At 36.5% G+C, this 18,692-nt stretch overlaps 1 protein-coding gene across 1 annotated transcript; it reads right to left on the bottom strand.

Annotated features, from left to right (window-relative positions):
* Positions 1 to 1,188: 1,188 nt before the first annotated feature.
* Positions 1,189 to 4,455, bottom strand: LOC147605737 (uncharacterized). Its single transcript, XM_086793109.1, has 2 exons — positions 2,983 to 4,455; positions 1,189 to 1,792 (listed from the first exon to the last, which is right to left on the bottom strand). The coding sequence occupies exons 1-2, from the start codon at positions 4,348 to 4,350 to the stop codon at positions 1,682 to 1,684; spliced, it is 1,479 nt and encodes a 492-aa protein (XP_086649235.1). The 5' UTR covers positions 4,351 to 4,455; the 3' UTR covers positions 1,189 to 1,681.
* Positions 4,456 to 18,692: the final 14,237 nt, after the last annotated feature.

Genomic DNA, 18,692 nt, shown 5'->3' with positions numbered 1-18,692 from the left:
CAAGACTAGTCTAACATGAGGCATAGTCTTAATGCCATTTTATCATGCATTCTTCACAATGTTAAAGATGATCAGGGTGTGTGGAAAGGTATAAACTTCAAGTTAAACGATTGGGTGACACTGAAACCATCATACAAAGTTCCTCTCATAGGATAAAAAAGCAAAGAAGAGGCTTACTACAATACAATTGGAAGCGATGTATCTTGGAATTCAAGATAGAAAAAGATGGGTGAAAGGAAAAGGTACAACAACATGTGTACATGATAGGAGACATGCACATGAATCTTGGAGTAAAATCATTTTAATCATGACAACTCTTTGAGCTTTTCATGTATAAGGAAGCCACTCTTGCTCATATTCCACTTATTGTGTTTATATTTCTAGCTCTTTGAGAATACCACTCCCTCTTCGAGAACTTGTATGAAGTAAGGAAAATGAGATTAAAAAAAGCTTATTTTGTCAATATTAATGATATGTATTCTTGTAAATTTTTCCATGATGTCGTGGCTTCCTTTGTATGGATTTGAGCACTCATAAATATGTTATAGATCGTAGATTTTTTTAATGTAGGGATAATATTATAATTTAAGGATTAGGTGCTTAAGTAGTAGTCATAACTATTAGAGTGGGTAGTGAAGTAAATGTAAAATTTATAGAATGAAAATTTAAATAAACTCAAAATATATATGATGTGAGCATACATATTAGGACATATTAATCTATTCATCACATTTTTTTCTAAAAACATTGTTAATTATAATAATCAAATTAGAATATTTAAATATTAAAAAAAACATATATATGACTTATAAGTAAATAATCAAATTTGACTATCCATGTAGATTATGTAATAGTTGAGGTAAATAGAAAGATTATCTAAATCATACATTTTTATAATATAAAAGATATTAAATTGCTAAAAAAAGAAAGGCTCACCATCACGAGATGTCATTTTAACTTTTTGTTTCGAGCAAGCTATTGTCAATATGTGCACTATTGAAAACAACAAATACAAAAAGGCGAGCAAGACATCACTCTATTCATCTGACCTTGGTAACGTCATGCATGTTGAAAATGCTAAGAGCTATAACAAAACCAAATCTCGCTCAACATGTTGGTGCATGTTGAAAATGCTAAGAGCTATAATAAAGGGGGGGGGGGGGGGGGGGAACTTACTTCACTGATGGATGCCTCTAATGTTGAGCATGTATGGCAAGATTGTGACACAATCTTGAAGTGAAAAGTGTCTTAGCACACCTTTACACACTTGAGGATTAAGTTCTTGATTGGGGTGAGAATACTCTTGGAATGAAGTAGTTTACAAATGTTCCACCAACCAATCCTCCTATATGACTACTCACTCTCTCTCTATTTATCTATTTATCTATCTATCTAAAAAGAAAAAGAAAAAAAAGGGACTATAGCAACCTATGAAGCATCTTGCATAGTGGGGTCAATTGCCCACTTACATGGATCCCACTTTGGTTTGTTGTTGGCACCATGCATGAGGGTTAATTATCATTATCTTGAGATTAGAATGGGGATTATAGAAACCATAATCAGGGACGTGTGGAGAATTTCCCAACCTCTAATGAAGCCTTGTTACAAGCTTAATTATCCTTGAGATTAGGATGGGGATTATAGAAACCATAATTAGGTATGTGTGGACCAGTGTGTTGGATCAAGAGGGTGGAGAGAGGTTGAAGGATTTTGGTTTGCAGCGATAGCTGAGAGATGTTGCCCTCCTCCCACGAGCTTCTGTTTGAACAAGAATGAGCTTGATTGTTGCAGCCTGCATGGAAACCAAGAGCGCACACACACACACACACAATTGAAAAGAAAACAATAATCAACCTTCCAAAATATAGGTTTAATTAAGGTCTCGTTGTGATTCCAGAATATAAGTTAACACTTGCTTAGTTTAGATTGACACTCCACTTTATGCAAGATTAGTGTGATCAGACAGGTTTAGTTTACATTGATGATATTCCACTATATTGACACTACACTATGTGCAGGATTAGATAGGTTTAGCGTCATTACACAGGTTTAGTTTACATTGATGATAATTCCACTATATTGACACTACCCTGTATGCATGATTAGATAGGTTTAGTTTCATGACACAGGTTTAGTTTACATTGATGATACTCCACCATATCCATGATGAGATTTTTAACTCCTAGCCAGGCCAACAGACCACATACTGGGTGCCTGAGACTTTTGACTCATAGTCAGCCCAATTTTTAACTCAGCGTCAAGCCGACAGACCGCGTATACCTGTGCCCATCATATATATGATCCATATGATGCACCAAATTGCACTTATAGTCAAGCCTACTGTTGACCACATACATAAGGTGCCAATCATACTAATAGCACTTATAGTCAAGCCAACCGACCACATACATAAGGTGCCAATCATACTAATAGCACTTATAGTCAAGCCAACCGACCACATATGATCCATTTTTTTGTTTTTCGAGCTGGGGTCAGAGGCGAGCATGCTCGTCTCTAAGACTCGAGCAGAGAAACGCTTTTGTCATACATATGATCCATATGACTCTACTTTGGACCACATATAGCACTTATGGTCAAGCCAACCGACCACATATGATCCATACATGACACTACTTCAGACCACATATGATCCATATGACACTACTCCAGACCACATATAGCACTTATGGTCAAGCCAACCGACCACATATGATCCATACATGACACTACTTCAGACCACATATGATCCATATGACACTACTCCAGACCACATATGATCCATATGCCAACACTTTGACAGAGACATTATCGGCCTTCGACCCCAGACAGAGCTCGATGCATTGGCTGCTATGGCAGCACCATAAAGAGATCAAGGGTGTTGCTAGTGTGATTCATAGAATTGATACACTACTTCAGCATCATACAATTAATGTGTTTATGTATGTAAATCCAAAAATGAATGCCCATGTGATGAGTACTTACCAAGACTCGGACTGTTTTCCGGACCTTGCACATCCCCTTGCATGCAGACACTCTTTCTTTTGTATCAATAGAGGGGTCTCCAACCGATCTTCTGTCCATTTGCTCGCTAAATGAGTCATTATAACCTAAATGCTCACTTAAGCTTAATTTGTGTGTAGCAGTTGGCTTTTTGGGCTCATCTTGCTCCTCTTCTGCTAAATGCTCACTTAGGCTTAACATTTTGTGTGTTGCTTTTTGGAGCCCATCTTGCTTCTCTTCTGAGAAATGAGGGCTCCTAGCTAGGCTTAATTGGCCCTTAATTGGGCTTAATTGTTCATCTTCTTGCTCATCTTCTGAAAGGTAAGGGCTTCTAATGCTGTGAAGGTTGCTTTCCTCTTCTTTCTGCTTTTGTTGGTTGTACAGGTAGGTGGCCAAAGTAGGTGACCACATGTCTGCCTGATTAGCATCTCTTCTCCTGTTTAGCTTGCAAACCTTGCTGATTATGTTCTTGAACCTGATTAGGGCCACTAATCTTATAATCTTTCTGCCGCCACCTTTGTTAACATGGCCATCTTCTTCATCTGGGCTAAAATCTAGAATCCATGGAGGGGGATCAGCATAATTATCCAGGGGGGCTTTTTGGGAGGGCTTTTCTATGGAAGAAGCTGTGCTATAGAAATCAAATCCATCATCATCTTCTTCTCTGCCATCATGGAACATGATGGGTTGGCATGGGGAAGAGGCACCTTCTCTTTCATGGAACATGATGGGCTGCCATGGTGAAGAACCAGTGCTCTCTTCATCATCTAGAACCAGGCTTGAATCCCTGCACACAAATTCATCCTCTTTCTCTTCATATAATGGGATGATTGTGGGGTGCCATGAATCTATGGAGACAGTGCACTTCAAATCTTGGGGGCTGGTTTTATCAAAGAAAAACCTATCATTGAAGACCGTGGGCGCCCCTTGATCATGATCATCATCAAGGCTGCTATCATGGGCATGGCGCCTGGCAAAGCTCCATTGGGGGTGAAGAGGCTGGCTCCAAGAAGCAGTTCTAAACATGCACTTGCAGAGTTTCACGAGCTTCTGGTTCTTGGGTTGCAGGCGGTGGGGGCTTTTGTGCCATGTGGTGGTGCTGCTGCTGCTGCTGTCCGAGCTATGGAAGTGAGCTTGGGGTTGAAGCTTGGGGGGCAATTGGAGGGAGGGAGGAGAGGAAGGGGCAGCTGGGATGAGGTGGTTGCAAGTGGGGATGGGTTTGCCAGGGGCTTCTTCCCATTTGAAGGGAACAGAAGAGATAATGAGAGGGTGAGGAGGTGCAGAAGCGATGGTGTGCTGCTTGCATGGGAGGGCAAGGGGAGAAGCGATCTCGTGCTGGGGAGAAGCCATCGTATTCTGAGAGCTCCGAGAAGCTGCAACGATGAAGAAGAGGACGAAGAACGAAGAACGAAGAACGAAGAACGTCACCCACCACCGCAGTCGCCACGTAAAAGTCTTCACACAACAAAATTAAAAGTAGTGGATACCATAGGCTTCACACAATTACCCCTCTTGACTTTTTGTCCACTTTTTGGAAAAAGGGCCCTTGATTTTCTACACAAGAAAACTTGCTTAGTCCTTTGATATTTGTTTGATGGCCCCTTAGATGCCCATTTCACAACCTTATTAATATTTTTTTTTTAAAGCCATTGACCAAGCTCTCATGAATAGGAAAACACATGTCACCAAGGCACCTCCTCACATATGAAAAACCATTGACCAACTCCACCACTCCTCTTCCTCACATGCCTCCATGCGCGTCCACAAGTGGGTTGGTATATAGTAAGGAAATCTCTTTCTTGATCATGTAGTTAAACAATATACACCTATAAAATCATAATTCGAACTCGTGAGTGCACACTAGCTCGTGCTTTTCCGTGCCAATTGTCAATTGTACAATTATTAAGTGTGAGATTGTTGGTTTACCATGGGGGTAGTGGCCATACACTTGGAAGTGGGCCCATCATCCTGCCCGCATGGGCCCCTTTGAGGTTGTTGAGTGTAAGTGTCCCAAACGAATGTCCCTTCTCAAAGTGTGTGAAGTAATTATTCACATGTAATAACAAAGAACTTACGTTGATATGTTAAATATAGTACCATAGGAGTTTCTTCTTACCCACTGTAGTTTTCTTAGTAGCTTAGATAATGAATGGCCTTAGCTCTCTTTGTAGGCCATTCTCTTTCCTTTAAAAGGATTTATGCTATAAATTAAGGACGTGCCTCCCTCTTCTCATGAAAAGGGTAGGATAGATGTTTAAGGTAGGTGTGGCAACTTCTAATTCAACTATCTGTAAAATTAATCAAAAGTTTTAAAGGCCTGAGATGCCCCAAAAATGTGATGAAGGGTGACTAAATCAAAGTAAAATACTTTAAAATTGATAGCATATTAGTAGTGGCATTTTGTAGTTCAATAGTCATAATTATTTCTATACCTATGTAGATATGAAAAATTAACTTTATTTTTTACTACTTGCTTCAACCACGTCATATTATTCACAGGTGAAATTACAAAATATATAAATTTGGGATAAAAGCTTGAAATTGATATACATTCATTTGTAGATCATGAAGTCCTATAAATATTCCTTGATAGAAAGTATCCTTAATTTTACTACATGTAAAATCATTAAATTTGGTAGTTATGAGATGAAATGCTTTTCGACCATGTTTATCAAGGAAAATTCATTGAAGAGATAAAATATTGATGTTTTGATTATGCCTAAATGATCTTACTATAAATATTAACGTTTTGATTATGCCTAAAGGATCTTAGTATAAACTTACTATAAGTTTTACTCTAAGTAAGATGATCTTACCATAAATTTACTACAAGTTTAACTCAAAGTAAGATGATCTTACTATAAACTACAATTTTAACTCCAAGTGACTCTAGTAAGATGTTATTCTTCAACCACTTTTATTGATCTAACTAATATGTGTGTATATATGTTTACTAGATGGTTTCTTTCACTTTGCATCAATCCCTCTCACACTACGTAAGCTCATTTACATGTAGGTTGTTGACTTTTTCATAGATCATCAAAATTTCACAAGGTATCATGTGCCTTCTTGATGTTATTTCACAAACCAATACGAACTATTTTTGTATCACATTAATTATGTTTAAGCTTAATTGAGTGATCTTTCAACATAAAATTTATGGCCTACTCATGGGTTGTTTAAAGGATTCTCAAAGAAAATAATCTTTGGATAAATAAGTGTAATCAAGAAAAGTAAAACCATAACAATTATTCACATCACATCCCCCACACTTTTAGAAAATAATCTTTGGATAAATAAGTGTAATCGAGAAAAGTAAAACTATAACAGTTATTCACATCACATACCCCACACTTTTAGCATGCTCTAATTGTAACATTAATCCACCAACGTGATTCATGTTGGTGTATTTATATGGTAATATATGGTAGTGGGAAAAAAGTGAAATGTTGATCCTAAGATAATAATAAAAAGTGAAATGTTGACCCTAAGATAATAAAAAAAGTGAGATGTTGACCCTAAGGTAATAAAAAGAGAGCTACGATAAAATCAGATGTTACAAAAAATGTTGACATAATGCACTCTATGTTAAAGGGAGAAAGTAAGTGCCATACATGTAGGTCAATCCACTCTTAGTCTTCTTTAATATCATGCACATGCTCAGTTATAAGAAATATCTATGGAGGAAAACTATTTCAATTGAATCCATGATTAAGAAAACAAAAAAAAAAGATTGAGAAATTAAACATCTTGGAGTTCTTACTTTATATTTTGTATTCCAAAAATATAAAATAAAATTTGGTGTTTTGTTTATGGTCTATCTATGCATAACATAATGTGTAGTCTTAAGTGCCTTTTAAGCTTAAAAATAGTCGAAAACTCAAAGTTTCTCCTCATACTTTTCAAGTGCAATTCAGATGGAGGAATTTTGAATAATAAGTTTAATTTCTTTGTGGTGTTCTAATTAACCATGACAATAGTAAATAATATAAATCATGCTAACAAAGTGTCCAATATCTAGCAACACCTTTGGAGAAATAATGTATGTTGAAAATGAAAATATATGTAGCAAAACTCAAAGTTTTCTTGTGGAGCGAGTCATACTTTACAAGTGCAATTGAGGTGAAGGAATTTGAAATAATAAGTTTGATTTGTTTGTGGTGCTCTAGTTTTACCATCTGATTCCATTTGACAATCGTGACTAATAGTGGTATTCTAGTTAATCGTTTGATTCCATTTGATAATAGTGAATAAAATTGGTGTTTTAGTTAACCATATGATTATATTGGACAATAGCGTAATAGAAATTATGCTAGCAAAGTGTAGTATATCTAGAAACACCTTTGAAGAAATCTATGGCTATGCATTATTTGCCTCAGAACATGGTCATGCCATATTTCTTAGTTCAAAAGTGTATTTTCTCTCAAGAATGCTTACACCCACATTTTTTAGAGATCACAATTTACCAATAATATCAATAATATCCTTACAATTTTTATACCTACATTTTTTAGAGATCACAATTTACCAATAATATCAATGATATCATATGACTAGCCATTTGATTGAAACAATGTCAATTTTCAAAAAGTTTCATATTTTAAATGATACAAGAAAAAATCATAGCTTTTATTTCGAGGATAAAAAGGTTATGCCTTCTTGTTTTAAATTATTTATTAACAAAAGCATGTCAATATCAAGGAAAAGATCATGGATATCCTTACCTCATCCATGAAAATGATTTTTGTGTTCTTGCAAGTTTAGTGGAATAAACAAATTGTACTCAACTTACTAAGTTGCACTTAGTAAGTTAAAGTTGACTCATATCTTTCTAAAAGTATTATGTGATTCTTTCAGCAAAAAGTAGAGCACTAAAAAGGACATCATATAATTGCATGGTGAAAAATGAGTGTTTTTTACATAAGAAATTTTGCTTGGTTGTATTTTCTTAGAACAACACTTGGTTGAATTTTCTCTGAATAACACATGGTACAAAAGTGAGTGTTCTTTGCGTGATAAATTTTTCTTGGTTGCATTTTCTTAGAATAACACTTGGTACAAAAGTCGCTTTATGAGTTAATGCCATCAAGTCTTGAGTTGAATCATTTTGGTTCATGTGGCCTTATCAACTCATTTTGGAAGGCAAGTAAATTTAAAGTTTTGAATTAATAATTTTGGAATCGAATGTATCAATTTTACAAAATTTTTCTTGGTTGCATTTTCTTAGAATAACACTTGGTACAAAAGTCGCTTTATGAGTTAATGCCATCAAGTCTTGAGTTGAATCATTTTGGTTCATGTGGCCTTATCAACTCATTTTGGAAGGCAAGTAAATTTAAAGTCTTGAATTAATAATTTTGGAATCGAATGTATCAATTTTACAAAATTTTAAGAAAACATACTTATTCCATTATAATAAAACATTTTACTCAAATTCTCAAACAGCTTGTGGAAAATTCAAAGATGATACACTTTATGGATTAGTGAAGCTTTGATGATTATATTTTTCTCTTCTTACAAGAAAAGGCCAAGATTTTGATTATACATTTTCGACTTCTTTTTCATGGGGTTTTCTTATTGGAATTTTATTTATTTCTCTTCTATCACTAAGGATTATCTATTATGCTTGGCAAAACAAGTCTTGATTTCTCTTTCATCTCTAAGGCTTTGCTATGATGCTTAGTGAAAGAAGTTTTGAAATTCTATGAATAGCAAAACTATAATTTTACTTCAATTTTCAATTAAAAAAGTTAATATATTTTCTGTTTTGGTATGTTCCCTTCGAAATCTCATCAATTAGCACAAACTTAATTTTTAACCAAAAACATTAATAATGAGTCATCTAAAACTACAACAAGGCAAGAGGTGTAGTTTTGAGAAAACATTTTAAATTGCTAAAAATCTACCCATTTTAGACATTTGTAGAATTTTAAAGACTAAATTTCCTCACGTGATCTCAAATATGTCAAGCAATCACACCATCTTAAACATAATCATAGAGCATAACTTAATAATTGTTATTTTCAACAAATGTGTAAATCACCCAAAAATTTATTTGAGTACAAAATTTGAAAACTCCTTAAATATCCACCTCATATTGCTAAAAAATAGATGACTAATAATAATAATTTGTTTTCTTTTAAAAAAGTAATAGTCCATTTTATACAAAAAGTAAATCTCAAAACTATTTTTTTAAAGAAAAATAATAGTCCATTTCATACAAAAAGTGCATTTCAAGAGATGGTGAAATTTCTCAACTTATAGATCTCCTACAGCATATCACCGATTTTTTATTTTAAATTTTTTTTTTCGTGACCCGAATAGCCACCCCCTCCAAAACCATCGCCACCCCCTAAGTCACAATATTTTACAAAAATGAGGTGCTTTTTGGCTCGTTCCTAAGAGGGGTACTTTTGGTAACTCATTTTTGAGTGGTAATGCAATAAAAAGGGCACTTTTAAAGAGTCATATCTTCCAAACCATTAAGAACTAGAGAAAATTAAGATAATGAAAGTCGAAGTCCTCTGAATTATCTAAAAAACATGTTGTTGGGAAGATTCTCAAAAATGTGTTTTAAAGCCTATTTAGGAGCCTCAAAAATGGGTGAAATCCTAGTTTGAACTGTTTAAAATAGCAAAGTGCTATCTTTTGTCATCCTTTATCTCCAAAGCTATGAAGAATTTGGCAAGCGTCGTGTGGACATTTTCAAATAACCTTTTGTAATCTAAAAGCTATGTGTTTTGATCAAAATTAAATTTTAAGTACATTAAAATATAACAGCCTCATAAATCACCGTCTTATAAAGTTTTCTTCTTTCAAGGGAGAAAAAACCAACTAAATTCATGTTTTGGAATACCAAGTGGATTCCAAAATACCAAAATCCATATTCCAAAATACCAACTAAATTTAAGAGCACCAAAATCGATATTTCACTATACCAATTAGATTTGAGAATCTAAAAGTTGGTATTCTGGAACCCATCTAACCATGGGAGGGGGACGGGGAGTGGGCCCCTATTTGGCAGGTGGGTTTGCGAGCACAAACATGCACGTAGACATGAAGATGAGAATTACGGAGGGGGTGCATTTGGTAGGCGGGTGTGCAGGCACAAACACACATGTAGGCAAGAGGGTAGACAATGGAGAGGAAGCTATGGCCCAACAGGGGGGCATACGGGCATGAACAGGTAGGTAGTAGTAGGTGGGTAGCGGGGAGGGAAGTGCAAGTCTACTAAGTGTAGGCGAGGGGTGGCCCTAGTGCACGAATAGGTGAGAGGGCACACATGGGTGCATGTGTGAATAGGCATGTCCATGATGAGCACACGTGTGCAAGAAGGTGGTGGGCCTAACGAGGCAGGTACTTAAGTGGATGGGTGTGGAAGCGAGCCGACAGAGGTAAGTGGACACACACTAATGGGTAGGGCAAGGCGCGTAAATGCGCCCAAACAAACAAAGATGTCAAATGGATAACTACCAATTGGTATTCTAGATTCAATAAAAAGGAGAAAGCATGTGAAGCATGTGTGTTTCTAGAATACAAAGGAACCACAAGGTTGATTTGAGAACACAACATAAAGTGAAGAAACATGACTAAATAGTATAAATTTTAAAAATTTTACAAAAAAAAGGATATTATTCTACAAAGCTTTTTGTTTTGAGAATAGAGGTGTATTTTGGAATACAACGATGCTATTCAACATGCTAAGAAGCCTCTTTATTAGAATTTACAATACCAACAAACTGCCTCAGTAGACTCTAGAATACCAACTAGTCTAAAAAGATTTTCTTATTTTTAAGGAATAAGAGTACAAAAGATAAAACCTTTCAAATTTCATGAATTGTTACATGTTCTATGGAGTGCTCTTAAGAAAAACAAACTATGTATGGGTCTTAGAAATTAAATAACATTTTCCTAATCTACATAAACTTTTCTGTGTGACTCAAAACCTAAAATTTAATTTTGTAATTGAATCATGATCACTCACAAGGTTGGATTCTAGAATCCACCTTAACATCTTATATTGTGTGTGTGTGTGTGTGTGTGTGTGTGTGTTCTGTGTGTGTGTGTGTGTGTGTGTGTGTGTGTGTGTGTGTGTGTGTGTGTGTAATTTAAAACGCTTAAGTATGTGTGCAATTTAAAAGGCTTAAGTATGTGTGTGTGTGTGTGTAATTTAAAACGCTTAAGTGTGTGTGTGTGTGTGTGTGTGTGTGTGTGTGTGTGTGTGTGTGTGTGTTGTGTTGTGTGTGTGTGTGTAATTTAAAATGCTTAAGTATCTCGGGGAAGAAACCCTATATATCACGTGTGTTTAAGGGGTATTAAAAAAACCCCTTACCTATTAATTTTTCATAAATAAAATGATCCCTTTTTCTTTATGGACTTATGGGTTTTTTTTCACTAAAATCTACCTTAAAATTTTGAACTAAAAAACCCCTCCATTAAAACTCACGTGGTATAATTACATATTTTTAGGTGAACCATTTCATATGTAGATTACTGAATAATTAACTACCTAAAGTTGTTTTTGAATAAAACTTACATTTAAATTTAAAAAGCTTGAAATAAAAGTTTGACTTCGCAAAAAAAGTCACAAAAATCAAATGAAAGTAGAATTACTTCTTTTCTTCTTTAGGTTGGTGTGAAATATAAAAGGCTCTACTAAGATATTTCTTTATTTTCAAAAATGAAAGATAAAAAAATTCCAAACATTGAGAGCAAAAAAAAAAACCAATGAAAACTAAAAAATGTCTATGTGGGCTAGTAAAACTATTCACAAAATATTAAGATTGCAAAAAAGGGAGCTTGAGTGCTCTTATGCTCTCTACTCCACTTAATATTGAGGAGAAAACAGCCTCTCCACCCCCTTCTAAAGGGGAAAATTAATTTACTCTAATAATTTTTCACTTAACTACAGTATTATCACTTTTTAAAATGTTTTTATGTTCACCTAAATTAACTCTAACTCGGTTTTAAGCATGTATTTATTGTTTTCATTTCTCAAATTTGTTGTAAAGCTTTGTACAGAGATGAAGAGTTTAAGGTTCTCTATTTCTAGCCCTTTCAAACACATTTCAGCCTCCATCTTCTTTAATGTCTCCAACAAATGGTTCTCTCAAAGTGAAGACAATGTGACAAGTACTTTTTTGAATAAAAAAGCTTGAAGTGTTCAAATGAACGTGATTTTGAATCCCAAGAGGTAAAAATATCACAAATTTCACAAAACAAAAGGTTCGTGTCAATATTAGTAATTAAACTAATATGTCAAAGTTAATGCTATGACAAAAATTATTTGAGAAAATTGGGGCTTGTCAAAATCATGCAAGAATGAGAAAAATTATTCAAATTGAAAAGAGAGCATCAAAATATATTTTTGAGATCCTCTGTCAGAAGTCGTAATTTGAAAACTATACAAAAAGAGAACTACACAGTTGACTATCTTTGATGTTTGGGCGGAGATTTAATATAAGACAGTACATGTTGCATATGTATATTTTCTAGCAAGCTCATTGAAGTGATGGCAAGACTTTTTAATAAAACAAGAAAAACTCATTAAAGAGTCAAAAAGTGATTTATTTCAAATGGCAAAAGTCACAGGAGCGATGGCAATGCTTTTTTATAGAACAAGAAAAACTCATTAAAGAGTCAAAAAATGATTTATTTCAAATGGCAAAAGTCACAGGAGTGATGGCAAGGCTTTTTTATAGAACAAGAAAAACTCATTGAAGAGCCAAAAAATGATTCATTTCAAAATGAAATAGTTTGGTCACAAAAATCACTATAGCATGTATGAGGAGCAATATAAATTCATTAGTACAGAAAAACAGGTTCTGATGCGTTAACGGGAGACGATTAGAGGGAGAAAGGAGAAGAAATCATGTGGGAATCAATGTTAAATAGATAAGCTAAACCTCCAAGATGCTAAAATCCTTGTTCATGGGTTCACTTTGAAGCACATGGTAGTCTACGTCAAGAAACTAAGAAAAACTCAATGGCAAAAAATTTGATTTATCTTAACGGACATGAGCTGCCAAAATGTTCACTTTTGTCCCTATAGCACCTTTTCATAATAATACATAAGGTTTTTTGTTATTAAAAATTAGATATCTTTGGCATGGAGTGTACTTTATTGTGATGTGGAATGTTTTTAAAAAAATTATAAATTAGTAGTATTTTGATGCATTTTTGCCGATTTTGGCTGTTTTCATTAAAAAATGTATGTTTTGGATTTTTTAGGTAAAACCTGAGGTGGAGTATAGTTTTCGTGATTTTGTTGTAGTTTGAAATAACTCGACGTTCATTTATAAAAGTTAATATGCTTTCTTTTTTTGGCGTTTGCCTCTTTCCTCTCCTTTTATGTTTATTCTTATCTCTCTAGCATAAATGGGGAGTGTTCTTGAGCACCATCCTTTTAAATATCACAAATTCTCAAAGACCTTTTTTCTTGTTAACAAAGTCCTAGTGCTTTCTTCAATAAGTGGATGGTTTATTGATTTGAGCATGTTGCCATATATATATATAGGCAGTGATGTGTGTGAACACACTTAGGACCATCGGGGCACTTTCTCCCTCTTTAGGAGGTTTTTTCCCCTGGCTTGTATATACGCCCATCATTCTAGGGCTAACTTATCTTTGTACATTGACACAATCTAATACACTTTGTGTTGTGTGCATTCTTGCTTCTTCTTCTCCAAGCTTTGTGTGCTTTCCTGCAACCCTAATTCCAACAATTGGTATCAGAGCAGGCATCGGCTCCCAGGGCTACACCGCCAGCACCCTCCGACTCACGTTCTCCGATTGAGAAATTTCGACAGTGCAATTTTCTGCAAAACAGGCATACGTATTCTATTGTGGACCGTGCTACATAGCATGAGTTGTTCTCTGTTCAGTCTTTGCTTCATTACAGGTAGCTTTTGCATCAGTTTCAGTCAGTGGCCATGGTTGATAACAACAATGATGCATTTTGTATGTTGTCTGCTGAAGACAAACTGGATGGAGATAGCAACTACCCACTTTGGGCATACATGATGCAGCATGTTTTGGTTGCAAAAGGAGTGTGGAACATTGTGCAGGGTATGGATGTACGTCCAAGTTCTTTGGATGTAGGATCTATTGAGGATGTTACAGGTTCTAGCAGTTCTACTGTTGCTGCTATTTTACCCATTGCTGAACAAGCTCGTTGGGATGGTAAAGATGCGCATGCTCATGCCTTGATTGCACTTTCTGTCAAACGTAACATCACCCCACATATTCGTTCAGCTAAAACAGCAAAACAGACTTGGGATATTCTAGCTGGTTTGTATGCAGGTCGTAATAACGAGACAAAAATCTCTTACATGCGTAAAGAGCTAGAATTGAAGATTATGCAGGAAGATGATGACATGAATGTTTTTCTTGCTGAGATTAAAGATCTCAAAGAACAGTTGATTTCAGTAGGTGAGATTATTCCTGATCATTCTCTTGTGCAGACTGTTCTTGATGTTTTACCTGAGAGACATATCAGACTTTTGCTTCCACTTGGAGACTTCTTACTGAGGACAGACCTGATACTGTCAAGTATGATACTTTAGACAACAAGCTCTTGCAAGAAGCGCAGTCCAGGAAAAACAAGGCCAGGCAGCATGCAGTTGATCAAGCATTTATTACTGCCCCAGCAGTAGAGAAGAAGTGGTAAGGTAGCCCCTTCAATTGTTTCTTCTCCTATTAGTAGGTCTGTAACTTCTTCTCCTTCCACAGGTAGCAACAATAAGTCTGAGAAGGCTCTTGATAAAGGTAAGAAAAAGACCAGGTGCAACTATTGTAAGGCAAATGATCATGTCATTAAGAATTGCCCTAAGCTAAAGGCTAAAGAGGCAAAGAAGAAAGAGTCAAATGCAGCCACAATAGCGGATGCTTATACAAATGCAAATTCTGCAAATGTTGTGCAGGATACAGAATGGGCGTTTAGCGTGTATTGCCAGTATGACCCATCTGTACATGATGCATGTTTGGCAGTTTCTATTGACTCTAATGTATGGTATTTTGACAGTGGTGCTACAAAGCACATTACCTCGCATCGTGATATGTTCACTTGTCTTGAGGCTGTCTCTAATGGGAATACTATCACATGTGCCAATAATGCTTCTTACCCAGTGAAGGGTGTTGGTAAAATTATGCTTACTGCTGCAAATGGCAGCGCTTTCATACTTTCAGATGCTTTGTATGTGCCAGGGATAAAGAAGAATCTATTGTCTATCTCTGCGCTTGCTAGACTTGGATTTGTAGTCAAATTTGTGGATGACAGATATATTATTCATGATTTGACTTCTGGTGATACGATTATTGCATCTGGCACCTTGTTTCGTGGGCTGTATAGGCTCGATTCTTATGACAAGTGTGTGGAAGATTCAGCAAATGCAGTTTCTGATGAAAAGGCAGTTTTAGATGCAAAACTATGGCATGCTCGTTTTGGTCATCTGAACTTTGCTAGTTTGCTGCGTTTGCAGAAATTTGATATGGTTGCTTCATTGCCCCCTCTTGAGGCACCATTGAAACATGTTTGTGAAGGTTGTATTTTAGGCAAAATGCAACGTTCTGCGTTTCCAAAGGATGGTTCTGTGCGGGCCACTCGCAAATTGCAACTTGTACATAGTGATGTATGTGGGCCTATGCAAACTCCGTCATTTGGTAAACACTTGTACTTCGTGACTTTCATTGATGATTACTCAAGGCATGCATGGGTATATCCACTGAAGGCAAAGTCCGAAGTGTTTTTGTGCTTCAAACAGTTTTTTCTTATGGTTCAAAATGTATCCAATTGTACTGTGGGCACCCTCCGTTCTGATCGAGGGGGGGAGTATTTGTCTAAAGAGTTTGATGCATTTCTGGCTAGTCGTGCGATAAAACACCAATGTACAATGCCGTACATCCCTCAGTCAAATGGTGTTCCTGAGAGGAAAAATAGGTCACTTATGGAGATGGCACGATGCGTTTGGCCTATGCTTTAGTGCCTGTGCAACAACGCAGAAAATCAGATGATAAGGCTATCAAATGCATTTTTGTTGGTTACAGTGCTGAGAGCAAGGGTTACAGATTGTATCATCCACGTAGTCAAAGCGTATCTTGATTAGTCGAGATGTTGTTTTTGTGGAAGATGCTATGCAGCCTTTGTTATCATGTACCAAAGAGACAGGTGTGAGCTCATGGGATGTATTTGATACATTGTTGCCTCTGTTTATTACACGTGGGAATTCAAATGTAAGTCCTAATGAGGCAAATATTCAGCCTATGTTATCATGTACCAAAGAGACAGGTGTGAGCTCACGGGATGTATTTGATACATTGTTGCCTCTGTTTATTACAGGTGGGAATTCAAATGTAAGTCCTAATGAGGTAAATATTCAGCCTATGCAGATATCAAACAACATCATAGATCAGTCCATTTCTAATGCAGATTTATAGGATGTAATTTCTGAGGATAGGGCTGAAAATGAGCAGGCTAGAGGTATGCCTAAATGGCTGGTGCAAACCTTGCGTGATAGTTAAATTGATGCACCTATATCTAGTCGTACTCGTTCAAGTTTTTAGCATGCCTCTTATGCATCAGATTGTTATGCTTTGGCTGTGTCTAGTATGTGTGAAGAGGAAGAACCTCTTTCATTTGATAAGGCACAAAAATCAAAAAATTGGTTGGCTGCAATGCAAATTGAATATGATGCTATAATGAAGAATGGTAGATGGTCTTTATGTGATTTGCCTATTGGTAAAAAGGCCATTGGGGATGTAAGTGGGTTTTTAAGTTGAAACGAAAGCCAGATGACAGTGTTGATCGCTATAAGGCTAGACTTGTTGCAAAGGGTTATGCTCAAGAAAAGGCAGAGATTTGGCCTTGAAGACTGCAAGCCTATTGCTACTCCAATGGAGACAGGTTTGAAGTTGAGTCTTCATGATGCTGGAGATCACTTTGATGTCACACTCTATCAGACAGGTGTTGGTTGCCTCATTTATGTATGCATTACGAGGCCGGACATTCAGTTTGCAGTCTCACAGGTGAGCAGGTTTATGCATAGCCCAGGGTCTCAGCATTGGAAGGCAGTTTAACGCATCTTTCGCTACTTGAGTGGCACCATCTATCTTGGGTTTTTTTAATCCCAAGGGGGGGTCATTGCCACCAGATTTACATGCTTTTTCGAACTCAGATTGGGCTGGTTGCTATGACACAAGAGTGTCCACAAGTGGTTTTTGTTTCATGCTCGGTAGCTCATGCATATCTTGGTCAACCTACTGTGGCCACTTCTAGTTGTGAAGCTGAGTATAGGGCAGCTTTCATAGCTACGGTTGAGTGTGTGTGGCTCAAATGGCTTATGGCTGACTTGGGTGTTGGGCAGGAGTCTGCCACCTCTATCTTCACTGACAGTCAGAGCGCATTGGCAGTTGCGAGAAACCCAGTTTTTCATGCTCGCACAAAGCACATTGAGGTGCATTATCACTATGTCAGGGAGAGACTCTCAGTAGGAGAGATTAGCTTGGCCTATGTGCCAACATAGGACAACCTCGCCGATCTTTTCACAAAGGCGCTTCCTCGTGAAAAGTTTGAAGCTTTCCGCAAAGCTTTGGTGGGCTTGCTCCCCTTTGTGGACTGATCTACTTCGGGCATGGCACTCCCCTATACATGAGTGCCAGCTCTCGTTCACACCATCACTCCCAGGGGGGATTTGTTGCCATATATATATATAGGCAGTGATGTGTAAGAACACACTTAGGACCGCCGGGGCACTTTTTCCCTCTTTAGGAGGTTTTTCCCCCCGGCTTATATATACGCCCATCCTTCTAGGGCTAACTTATCTTTGTACATTAACACAATCTAATACACTTTGTGTTGTGTGCATTCTTGCTTCTTCTTCTCCAAGCTTTGTGTGCTTTCCTGCAACCCTAATTCTAACAGAGCATAGTTTCTTTCTCACAAATAATAGGCATAAATACCCTTCACAAAAAAAAAGGACACCTTCTTTTTTAAAGGATGTGTTTAAACATGCTTTCCCAATTCTTAGGCAAAGAGTAGATACGTGTGGTTAGACCAACATGGAATTTAGACACCTCAACAATATTGACCATTTATTAATGATTGAACTTAATGAAAAAGTGCTCATGTTGACACACTCAAGAGGAGGAAAGGGGTGTTTAGTCATGTACCCTCTCCCTCTATGTGTGTGTAAGATACCTCTTTATATGTATCCCAATTATATCAAAAAATATCTATTTTTCATGATCAAATTCTAGAGAGATAAAAGTTTTCTAGGGAGAGAAATTTTGCATTTTGAAGATATGTTTGAATAGAAATTTCTTTTTGATATAGGATACTTACGTGCAAAAACAGATCTCGAATCACATCTCCTTTGTGAGAGATTTTTAAGTTACAAATCAATGATGGGAATCGTTAATAGGAGTTCACGAAGCATCTCCTCAACTCACTCCTAGAATCTCTCTCTTGAGTATCTCCTAGTTCCACTATTCTGTCCCCATGATTTTAGCTCCCTAGATACATGGTGGGTTGATTACCATCTACCTAGCCACTTGCAAATATAGATATTCCTCACAATAACAAAGTTGCTTTTATAATGATGAAAATAACATTAGTCCATATGACCCTTACACACATAAAGACTAGGGATATTTGGTGTATAATCCCAACAAATATCCCATTACCTAGTGGTGAGTTA

Source organism: Cibotium barometz, chromosome 59 (genome assembly GCF_041138505.1).
Source record: "Cibotium barometz isolate CiBa-2024 chromosome 59, ASM4113850v1, whole genome shotgun sequence".
NCBI classification, from domain to species: Eukaryota; Viridiplantae; Streptophyta; class Polypodiopsida; order Cyatheales; family Cibotiaceae; genus Cibotium; species Cibotium barometz.
The sequence above is the reverse complement of the archived record's forward strand: the minus strand, read 5'-3'. Positions and strand labels throughout refer to the sequence as shown.